The sequence below is a fragment of the Egretta garzetta genome, unplaced genomic scaffold (assembly GCF_000687185.1).
Source record: "Egretta garzetta isolate BGI_Z169 unplaced genomic scaffold, ASM68718v1 scaffold712, whole genome shotgun sequence".
Lineage (NCBI taxonomy): Eukaryota > Metazoa > Chordata > Aves > Pelecaniformes > Ardeidae > Egretta > Egretta garzetta.
Genome location: NW_009258883.1, coordinates 413087 through 425077, shown reverse-complemented (window position 1 = coordinate 425077; position 11991 = coordinate 413087). Strand labels below are relative to the sequence as shown.

At 39.4% G+C, this 11991-nt stretch overlaps 1 protein-coding gene across 1 annotated transcript in view; it reads left to right on the top strand.

The window, feature by feature from the left end:
• CUNH5orf34 (chromosome unknown C5orf34 homolog) overlaps positions 1 to 11550 on the top strand; it is a 12834-nt gene extending 1284 nt beyond the window's left edge. Inside the window, exons 2-12 of the mRNA XM_035889484.1 lie at positions 764 to 853; positions 3067 to 3710; positions 4297 to 4392; positions 5670 to 5793; positions 6625 to 6716; positions 6937 to 7006; positions 7312 to 7482; positions 8497 to 8585; positions 9269 to 9361; positions 10161 to 10201; positions 10992 to 11550. Of these exons, the coding sequence (XP_035745377.1) occupies positions 764 to 853; positions 3067 to 3710; positions 4297 to 4392; positions 5670 to 5793; positions 6625 to 6716; positions 6937 to 7006; positions 7312 to 7482; positions 8497 to 8585; positions 9269 to 9361; positions 10161 to 10201; positions 10992 to 11185 (1704 nt within the window). The 3' untranslated portion in view covers positions 11186 to 11550. The remainder of the gene's footprint in view (positions 1 to 763; positions 854 to 3066; positions 3711 to 4296; positions 4393 to 5669; positions 5794 to 6624; positions 6717 to 6936; positions 7007 to 7311; positions 7483 to 8496; positions 8586 to 9268; positions 9362 to 10160; positions 10202 to 10991) is intronic.
• The last annotated feature ends 441 nt before the right edge of the window (positions 11551 to 11991 follow it).

Genomic DNA, 11991 nt, shown 5'->3' with positions numbered 1-11991 from the left:
GTCCCTCTCGGCAGGGCTGCTCTCGATCCTTTCTTCCCCCCGCCTGTATTGATACTGGGGGTTACCCCAACCCAGGTGCAGGACCTTGCACTTGGCCTTGTTGAACCTCATGAGGTTCACACAGGCCCACCTCTCCAGCCTGTCCAGGTCTCTTTGGATGACATCCCTTCCTTCTGGTGTGTCAACCTCACCACTCAGCTTGGTGTCATCCGCAAACTTGCTGAGGGTGCACTCGATCTCGCTGTCTTAAGTCATTGATGAAAATGTTAAAGAGCACCGGTCCCAGTACGGACCCCTGAGGGACACCACTCGTCACTGATCTCCATCCGGACATTGAGCCATTGACCACTACCCTCTGGATGCGACCATCCAGCCAGTTCCTTATCCACCGAACAGTCCATCCATCAAATCCATAGCTCTCCAATTTAGAGAGAAGGATGTTGTGGGGGACCGTGTCAAAGGCCTTGCAGAAGTCCAGATAGATGACATCCATTGGTTTCCCTCTGTCCACCGTTGACGTCACACCATCATAGAAAGCCACTAGGTTTGTCAGGCAGGACTTGCCCTTGGTGAAGCCATGCTGGCTATCTCGAATTATCTCCCTGGCCTCCATGTGCCTTAGCATAGCTTCTAGGAGGATCTGTTCCATGATCTTCCCAGGCACAGAGGTGAGGCTGACAGGTCGATAGTTCCCGGGGTCTTCCTTTCTACCCTTTTTGAATAACAGGGTTGCATCATTCTGTCTTTCTCTGTGCTTCAATAGGAACAACTTACGCGAGCTCTAGATTTCCGGAACAAGTATTCTTCGCACCCGTACTTACCTTCACGGCTTATACCTCCAGAAAGAAAAAAGGTGAGAGTCAAACATGTAACGCTGTCATAAAATAAACTTCCCTCATAGCCTGACAAGAGTGGGGCTGGGTGATTTTGCATGCGTGTGTACGAGTACAGGCCTTGAAGACCTGCGGAGGCCAGTTTGGCTGATGCATTGTCAACTTGATTAGAATACTCCCACCTTAAATTACAGTTCTACCTGTTACACGGTCCTCTATGCATATCCAAGTGTTTACTCCTAGTAAGACTAGGACGTATGGTAGAATGACCTGGTTTATATATCGTCACTTTTCTGCACTCGAAATGTCTCAGGGAAGACTCAGTGAAACAGGACAGCGTTTTCCGAGAGGACATCAGGTTCGGGATCCTGTTCTTTCCCCGTTGCAGCACCTGTGTGAGTCTCTCACAGGGGCCTGTGGGGGGACCGGGGCAGAGTCTGGCTCTGTGGGAACGGCCGCCCCTGGTCAGGCTGAGTGTCCATCCAAAGACCCCAGTTACCGTTTCTAGGAGCTTTACTCTTTGTCAGCATCCCTCTGGTGTTTCCACTGAATACGTGCGACTGTGTACACCCTGCGGTAGGGGTCTTAACTGATAAATCAGTTTTAAAACTTTTAGACTGACACCTCATTAGTAGCACACTTCATGCCAATGTTCAGTTGCTGAAAACGCCGTCAGTCGTATCACTACATGCTTAACAGCAGACAGTCCCTAACAGTTCGCTTGCAAGGTGCCGCACCACAGAGCTGATGCTCTGTCATAGCACTCGTGGGTAACCCTCCACCCTCCCCCAGGCTGGGATCTTGTTCTTCTGGAGGATGGCTGGGATTCTAGGCAGTTTCCAACTTAAAGCTTCCACTACTGCTTCAGGATGTTGAGGGGTAACTTTACCACGCCACAGGAAGTGCCTTATCCTGTTGCTTGAGTTTGTTTTTTTTCTCCCCCCCTGCTTTATCAGCTCCTGCTTTTCTTAAAGCAAAAACAGGGGTTTTTATAGCTCTTGAGATTGTATGTCAGTAATTCACTATCAGTTTGTTGTTCTGTGGCCTCTGTTTTCAGCCAGTGCCTGTATTTCCAAGGCCTTTGCTATTTCCCACACTTCAGCGGTCCATTATAACAAGATAACAGTTATCAAGCTCCAGTTTGCTCAGCATGTTCTCATAGCAAGTTGCTAACAAGCCCCAGGCCAGCGTGGGGCCCTGCACAGTTAGCCCAAGGCCTGTGGCCTGTTACCAGCAGTGACATCCTGCAGATGGCTAGAAAGGCATTCTCTGTCTTGACACAATGTTTCTAGTTTCAGAAAGTGATTAGTGCATTGTCTAAACTCTGTATCTTCTCTTTGGGCAAAACTTTAATCGGGGGGTTGAGGTAGATGCAGTGCTTGTTTGGAGTAATTTGTTGAGAATCATCTGCTTCATTTTTGTAGAAGGGGTAGCACAAGGGCATATACTGTGAGAATGATTTTTGTTTGTTTTGAACAAAAGTGCTAATTTGAAGCAGCAATCTGTATTTGAATATCATGGCAGTAAGATGAAGCTATTCTTTTGAGACTTTCCAAATGTGGTATTGTAAAAGTCTAAAATCTTCATTATGTTTTAAATTATTCTTCAGAAATACGTTTTATCCACATCCTAGCAATAGCTCTGTAACTTAATCTGCAGTGCTGTGGGATTAGGTAAGATTGCCTGCCTAGCTGCAAAACATTTTCAATAAATTTCTGGCTTGGTAAGAACATGTAAATGCATGTTACATGCCATTCTGCAGGCTTATTTACATTTTATAAATAAAGAGAAGGTTTTAGAGCACATGGGGTTTTAATGTAGACAATTTTAATGTGGGCTTTCCATGAAGTCTGCTGATAACTGACCTGATCAAGATAATTTAGGCTTTTTCTTCAGTGTTTCTTAGGAAGCAATTGGCAACAGACATATCTACTGTCTGTGTGCAGTTGTGCCTGGTCAATTGACCATGTACCTTGCTATTTTATGAATGCACATTAAATTAAACATTAGGGCTAGATAGATCTCTGTTAGAACAGGAGTAAGCAGATATGAAGGTTAGATGTTTTGCTTCCTCTTGAGTTCATGTACACAAATAAATACACAGTAAAGTTTCTTGCCATACATCACCTTGCAAAAGGACTGAATTCATTTAAATGTAAATCCTCCACTGTAATTTCTGGGAAGCAGGTCGCTTCTATCTTGCCGCACATTCCAATCCTTTTTCTTGTATTAGATTCTTTTCAGTGATATCTTAGAAATTAGGTGGCCTGACCCTGCTACAGCTGATTTGACAAGATGTATAGACAACGGCAGTGTGAAGATCTCATCAGTAGATGGTTATGCTCACCTTTACCTGTCAGAATTGCAGCAAGAATTTACAGTGGAGTTCTTATGCAAAGTCAGCCAGTCATCTGCATCATCCTTACGCTCCTCTCAAAGGAACAGCACCTGTCAAACCAGTGATCAGAATGGAAAATCAAGGAAAAATTCTGTTGCAGAAGTGTCATCGAAACAAATGAGAATGGAGAGTAAGAATGAACATGGTTGTGCTGAAGGTAAATACAGAGAACCAACCAAACCAAAGGACCAAAAAGACAGAGATGGAGTCCCTTTGTTCTACACAGACTGTTGTTCTGAATACACGTGGGTTACACAGCATTGGTCTGTTTCCTCCTACCCAGAAGAATGGAAATACCCTTTGTCATTGGCACTAATGTGCTGTAACTTACATGCTGTTGAGAATGCAATGAAGACATGTGAGAAAAACAGCCATACCTCTATAGGAGCTGATGTGTTAATAGACCCCGAAACATGTCAGACAGTTTCTCATTTACCTACAGCTTTGCCGCTCAGCTGCAGAGCCCCACATTTACACAGGTAATTCAGCTGTTTGTTTACTTTGTAGTTGTTAGTGTACATTCTACAACTCTGCAGTTTGGAACTTCAGCCTCTGGTAACATAACTGAATGCTAGCTGTAAAAAATAAAAAAAAATTACTGTCGTATTCCCTTTTTTTAGGAACTTCTTGAAACATGAAATTTGTGAAAACACCATTCTGTATCCTACTCTAATAAATATATAGTAATTAGTCCAGAGAAAAATACATTTTATTTTCTGACATGCTGTATAAATATGTAAATGAAAAAGAGAATACTGAAAAAAGAACACAGGTTTGGGGTTTTTTTTTCATTTTTGAGACTATACTATTTCTGAGGTGGGCCAGTGGCATACATTCTCTGTCAGCACCACTGAAAATAATCAAAAAAAACCTTTGCAGGTTTGAGAAAACTAATTTGGTACCTAAAGACGATAACCAATGAATCAGAGAACTCTGAAAATATGCGGCCTCTTTTCCTTTGAATAGGTGTGCATGCATCTGTTCTTGGTACAGAAATAATTACCAGCACTCAAAAAAACCCCGTGACCTTTGGACTTACTGAAGGTTTTACTGTGTTTTATACAGGTGGACTTTCTGTGACTTCTTTCAGAATCAAGATACTAAAATGTATTCGTGCCCTCAGCTAATTCAAATTGTATGGTGCCAGGGTGTGCTTTATAGGTATGTAGGAGATCATGCGTTTCATCTTCGGAAGACTTCATTTGTATGGAAATTAAGCTTTAAGATGAAATGTCTTTGTCCCTTTCTTGCTCTGAGAAATCGTACATGATCTTAATGTAAGAGTCTGTTCATTTCTCCTGTTTGTTCATTGGACTTCAAATTTTCTAGTACAGTGTATTTCCAGGTCTGAAAGTGGGTATGCCGGAAACAAACAATCTGAAATTATGTTTAAGGCTTTTAAAGAAGTGATCTAGTTACCTGATTTCTTAAAGGTTTACTGGACAGCTGGAGCTCCCACAGACTTCACTGGCAATTACGGTGCTTGGTTCCTTCGCAAATTACATTGCTCCTTTTGATGCTGAAGATTTCACGCTTTAGAAATGTTTGTCTTGGTGACCTACATAATGTGCATGTTGCAGGCATCTAAACTGCGGGTTTTCCCGGCAAATCACCTTGTCCATATGGTTTAAAAAAAAAAAAAAGACTACTTTTTTTAAAATTGCCCTTTCAAATCTGCTATACAAGCTTTGAAAATGCTACAGCTGCTATCAGCAGCTATCTTTGATAAAAACATAATTGGTCTTTAAATGTTTAATCTTTCTGCCCAGTGTTCTTAATTTTTCTCAGTGTTATTCCTAAATTTTCATCTCATCTGAACAAAATGTTTGGCGGCTCTTCAGTACTATACCTCATTTATTCAGAGGTATGGTGAGTAGCTGTACTTAGTCTTCTAAGTCCCATTACCGAAGTCCAGGCATCTAGCCACACAGTTGCAGAATTGGGTCATTAAATGGGTTTTGGGCTCCAAGATGCCATATGATCACAACTAAAAGACCTTAGTGAAAAACACACAGCTGCAGTGGACATGAAGGCCTTCAGGTTGTTCAGGAATTGTTCAGTCTGACAGTTCTCTGTGTATACCAGGTAGGGCTGGTCCACTAAGAAAATTAAGTTTTTCTCTTTAGAATCACTGTATTCTGTGGTCAGTAGAATGCGCAGCTCTTGTGAGGTATTTACCTCAACACAAAAAAGCTTTCCTTGGCTTGTTTAACTCCCACCCCCCATGCACACATGTAAACAAAGAGCCTGGTAATGCTAATCTTCTGTGTTAAAAGAAATAATTGGTACACTGCTGTTTGTGAAACAGTACAAAGCTTTTCATGTGAGAATTGTGTTGAAAATGTGTTTCTACTTAGTGATTTTTTCAAGTTACTCTTTTGCTTGTCTAGTGACAGAGCACTTAAAACACTTATTAAAAATCTTGTTATTTCTCTTAGATTTATCCATGGTAAGACAAACATCACAGAAATTTATCCTGGTGATGACTCATTTTTCAAGTCAGAGGGAGCATTTCTGGGAAACTATTTCATACATTATGCAATCCAGAAGGGAACAAAAAAGGTATAAAACTATTTTAAAATATGTTCCAAATTCCTTCAAGTTAGCAGTTTTCTTAATTTTAAGACATTTGGCTGTGCAGTCTGTAGTGAAGTCCCTACGTTGGTGATTACTATAATGACTAAATCAAGCAATCAATCTTACAGAAGATAACATTATTCCTTCTGTTTCAGAATGTACTTTTGTGAATTGTAGACACAATAAGAAAAATCTTCTTCATTGTAACATTTATTTCACAAGCCTAAGTATGTACTGCAGTAAGATTCTACGGTAACCATTTCTCACTAATTTAGGAGAGAAGTTTAGTCTTTGAACTAATACATTGATTAGAGTTTAACCTTTATGTACTTGGAAGCGTTTTCTTTTTTACTGTATGGAGGCAGAACCTAGAAGATGCAGTTTCTGTTCTGGCTTTGCCACAGACCAGTTGCTCAGTGCTGTAGAAAGGGTTTTGCCTCTGTGTCTGTCTATTGTTAAGTTTCCCCAGAGCAGAGATCCTCTCAAGTGCTTACGCAGTCCTTTGTATTTGTAAAGCAGAATTAAGGGTCAGCTTCGTACCCTTCCAACCTAGCCTTTAACTTGTAGTCAGACATAGTTACTCAGTAATGAACTACAGTCTGCTCCCTGATAAGAGAACTTCTTGGTCCATGCTGAGAGCATGGAAGCTGAGAATATTTCTTCCCACAAAAGTAGGCTTAAAGGGTAAAACTGCATTTTAAATGTGATTACAGTTGCTTTCTGGGAGATCAGGAATTTCAAATCTTGCAAGCTCTTAATACTGTTCATGCTACAGTACCTGTAACTAACTCATCTCCTTTCTGCTCTTTACTGCAGAGAGAAGAAAAGATGTATTCAGTAAACAGCCTACCTCCTGACGTACCGGGAAATCCATACTCTGTATCCTCCATTATTACTCAGGCAACCAAGTAACTTTACTTTATCTTTGTTACATTAATTCCTCTGACTTTGAAAGGACAGTAGTTAAAATCACACATAATACTTACCATGACATTAAATATAAAAGTTAAAGGTATTTATATTAGCACTGAGGACATCTGTGAACTTAAGAGAACATAGGGTGCAACTGTTTAGAAGGCATAGTAAGTATGAAATGCTTAATATTTTGTTTGGTTTTTTTCTCCTCAGAATACTTCAGTACTGCTACAAGGCTAAACTATCATTAACTCATAACTATTATCTCTGCTGCTGGAAAATGGTATGTAGCTGAAGATTTATAAATCTTTCAGTGTTGTAAGGGTGATTATATGGGCTATAGGGAATAGGACTTAATCTAGAGGAAAGAATGATAAGTGTATTCTCAAAGATGAGAAGGTATATATTTGGGAACCAAAAGCATACAGTGTAAAGGTGTATTTGTGAAGCAGAAAGCAATTGCATGATAAAGAGAGCTGGCTGTGGTGTGGAAAAACAGGTGAATTGAAAATCTGGAAGACATAAAACCAGCTGTAATGATGTAAGTAACCTTTCCTCGAGTTTTTAATGTTATTTGTTTGGTTCTAGGTACCTGAGACAGATGGACGAGAAATGTTGCCAGTTTTGCTGTATGAAAAGGTTATTCCCAGCATAGGAAGACTCGTTGTGTACTCAGATCATAAAGTCTATGCTGCTTTTTGGGATGGGATGACCTTGAATATGGTCTGGGATTTCAGCTCTTCCTGTAGTAAGATCCAGGTAACTCATGAGTTAGAGGAATGAATATTCTTAAAACTCTGCATGAGCAAGTGTTACTGGGAAACTAACGAGGAAACCAAACAGAAGTTTTGATGCCTATAAAATATGAAGTCTTTTGAGAGATTGATCGCTCATAGCAGTTTGCTGCTGTGCCTTGCTCCTGAGCCTGTGTAGTAGTCTGAATGAAAACAGGGGCTATCCGCAAACGCCACCATTAATGCATGGCCAGTATTTTAACCAGAAACAAGGAGGAAGGATATTTGAGTGCATAACTGATGCCTAAAGAGGCAAGTGAAACTTTATCCTTTTAAGAAGTCACTCACATTGATCAAAGAAGGGAGTATTTGGTTTTTATTTCAAATTATCTACAATTGAGCAAATGGATAGTGAAAAATTACTCAGAGAGGTAACCGTGCACATACGGTATTCCATACACATTTTTAAATCTGCTTAATATAGAAGTAAAAATATTATGTTGATTTTTGCAAAATGCTACTGCAGAGAAATTTATGTGAGTGTGGGATTCAAGGTTGACTGCTGAGACTTTTGGCCTCTGTGCCTTTGCTTATTACCCTCAGGTGACAAGACCCAACAAAAATGTTGAAGTGTCTGGGGATATCTGTGTTATAAACAATCTAAATATGATAGTCACTGTGTCAAAAGATACAGTATAACTTCCTGGTGTGAGCTAGCTCAAATCTCTGGACTCATGATAAGAGGAGGAAGAACTGAAAATTCTACAGGTTTGGAAACATTTCTACACACTTCTAGAAATAATTTATTCTTGAATAGCACAAAACAGGTACCGGAGCCATGCCAGGTATACTTTTTTTTCCCTCCCTGCATTTGTCATAGCAGACTATACCAAATTCTGTCCTTAGCAAAACACAAACTTTTAAGTGTTTAAAGTGGAACGTTCATAGATACTTAATTCTTAAATTGGCATCTTGTACTTGCTTTTCTTTTTCTTCAGACTGTAGCAGAAAATTAGTAGTGATTTTTTTTTCTTCTAAGGTAAATGAAGATGTAGGCTGGTGTAAGTTAACTACTCCTGATGGGGTACAGCAGCTAATACAAATAAGGCATCCTGGAATCTATGAAAGGTATAATTTAAACAACTTGAAGTTAAATAGATAAGAATTCTATACAAATCCTTTTATATGAAGAAACGGTATTTACTGAAAATATAGGGGGGGATAAAAGCTCCATCTTACTTCTGGCAACGATTCAGGACCTGTATGACTCAGGACAACTGTGTGCTGTCATTTCATTATAATTGTTGCGGTAATGCCTTTTTAAAAAAATAACTAGAGCTGCAACTTGGCACTTAGATCAGGAAAAAAAAATCTTTGTCCTATATAGAGCTGGTAAATAGAACTGGATAGCACTTTATCCAATTTTTGCTTTATTACAGATATTGACCTCTGCCTGTGGATTGCTTTTTCTAATCTGCTTGCTCTAATTACAGCCTCATTATGGGAATCATCAGAAGCTTACTGTGCTACATTTTAGCAAGCAGATATTCACACACAACAATTAACATTTGTACACTGTTCATTACAAATCATGCAGCTTTGTCACACTTTCTATTCTATTACTGCATAGATTTAAATATGAGGGACACTCTAGGCAAAAAGTGGGAATCCAAAACTGGCAAGGAAACCTAGAGAAAAAGCTAGCTTTTGAATCATGGCTTTTTCTTTCAGATCACTTTTTTTTCTTGAATTAATAGAGTATGTTTCTCATATAAATAACTACTTTTTTGTAAATTTTCTTGTTAACATAGGTACATCAGAACAGCATTAGAATGGTGCAGCAGTTTGAATGAAAGGAAGGAGATTCCTGAATACACTGTACACTCTGTAACTGAAGAAAATTGGTATTCATCTTTATCCTAAATAATTGACTACATATAATGTTGGAAATAAAACTCGAAAGGGTTATACATTGTGAATTTTATAGACTGTATTTTCTAAAGGTCAAAAGTGAAAATTTAATTCCATTTATTTTGTGTGGTTTTGTATTTTATTTTCAGTGTTTAAAATGTTAGGTCAGTTGAGTTCTAGGTGAAGCTTTTTTCATTGTGTTTCCGCCTGCCTTACTTAAAATCATAACTACAGTGCCTGTGCCAAAGGAGGATTAATGTTACAGAGACAGTATCTTGCAAGGTGAAAAAGAGAAACTAGACTAAGAAAGGTTTTAACAGAACACGAACCAGTTCAAAATAGTACTTTGAACTGCTAAATGACACTTGTATCTCTTGTTAATGTATTTGTCCTCTTTAATACATGCTACTGACCAAAGGTCTACTGACGTCATATACAAACATACTTGGGTATTGAAAACGTGTTAACTGAAATTGACTACACTTGCACTTGTTATTCAAATTATAGCAGATTCAGTAGCTGATGAAATGAAAATTATATCTATATTTATACATACATGCAGCAAAGAGACTATTCTTAGAGCAGGTTTTTGGAAACACAAATGATTGGCAAATGGCAGCCATTGCCTAGTGACATGAAAGACAAAAATAAAGCATTTTTTTTACTTGAATTTTGCTCGTCTAACTTTCAGTATTGCTGGAAACTATTAAAAATTAAAATCTGAAGTAGACCATACATTTGAGAACCTCTTGTGATATTAAATCATTTAATAATCTGTATTTTCTTGGACAGGTCCGCTGATGCTGAGCTCAGAAAAATACAGAGATTTAACTGTATCCTTTTGAAAGCTGTTGAAAGATTTTTTTCACTTTTATATTGTTATTCACGTTGAAACCTCCATTTAAGATCATTAAAGGCTCTCTGTCCTCTGTCCTGTTCTCACCTTCTTTTACTCTTACCCACTTCTTAAAATTACCTCTTTAAGCTACTTTTTTTTTTTTTCTTATCATTTTTGTTTTATCATTTATCTTGTCCAACTTCTGCATCGCAGCACTGGAAACAAAACCAGTGGCAGAGTACAAAACTAAAATAAAAAATCACCAAAAAAAGGAAGCCCTTTAATGGGTATTGCCTCAGTTTTGCTAGCACTCATCTGCTGATCTGTTCTTGAAAGAGGGATAATGCAGTTGCCTCTGGGCTTGTTGTTGCAGTACAATACCTTTCTATTTATGAACTACCCCAGTATTGTTCCATTGTGTTCAGCCAGCTCAAAAAAGTGTGCTGTGCTGCATGTGCCTAATGTGGCTCTATAATTGTCTTTAAGCCAGTGTTCAATTTTATTAGTATGAAAAGTGCATGCTGTTAAAACTGTGTGTGACATTAGTGTGACATCATACGCTTTCCTTTTTAACATAACTTCTGGATAAATTGAAGTCTTAGTTAAAGATGTTTTCTATAAATGTTGCAGACATTTGAAGTAATAAACTTTTTTTTTAGCTTTATTTAATTACCATGCTATGAAATGTGAGACTTCACAATGCAGCGTGACAAATACAAATATGGAAAAGTATTTTTCTCATTAGGAGGAAGAGTTTTATATTTTTCTTAACAAAATAACACTAGTTTTATTGGATAATAGCAACGTTCTGGAAAGGACATCTGCTGCAAAAACCAATCCATCTGGTATTACTGTCAGAAAAACAGAAAATGGGAGTGAGCCGGAAGAAATCAGTGAAGGGCACATCTTGGAGGCTTTGGAAAAAACTTCTAAAGTCATTCAGGATATTGAAACTCTGCTTGCAGCTTCTGGGAAGTGAAGCCTCGTAGCATGTGAAGACCTGTGTTCCCTGTCTTCAAGAGGAGCTGTCCCAGCTACATCTGAGGGGGCTTTGAGGTGCAAGAGGAAGGAAGGCTGAAGGCAGAGTGAGAAGATGCTGTGACAATGCTGCGGCAGACCAGCAAGTCTGTCAGTTGCCACTATACCACAGTTGTATATTGCGAATAGGTGAAATGAACAGGTGGAATAATAGAGCACAGCTGTACAAATACATCAGGGATGACCTGACAGTGCTGCTTTTAAATGTATGAATGTCTGTTTGAATCGTTTAATTTTAGAGAGGACTGTGCAAGCAACTTAGTTAACCGCTCAAGTAACTAGGGTAGGGATAAGCAGTTTTAACTGTAAAAGTGTGCTTTTATTCAGAAGCTTAAACCAAGCAATCCAGTATTGAATAAAAAGTTTCCCAAATGCTTTCTACTCTACTGATTTGTAGTTGTATTGGGTTTGCGTGGCAAGGGGGCTACAGGGGTGGCTTCTGTGAGAAGCTGCAAGAAGCTTTCCCTGTGTCCGACGGAGCCAATGCCAGCCGGCTCCAAGGTGGACCTGCTGCAGGCCAAGGCTGAGCCCATCAGTGTCGGTGGTAGCACCTCTAGGATAATATAATTAAGAAGAAAAAAAAGCCCTGCTGTGGAACAGTAGCCGGAGAGAGAGTAGTGAGAGGAGCAGTCCTGTGGACTCCCAGGCCAGTGCAGCAGGAGGGCAGGAGGGGCTCCAGGCGCTGGGGCAGAGATTCCCCCGCAGCCCCTGGTGCAGCCCATGGTGGGGCAGGCTGTGCCCCTGCAG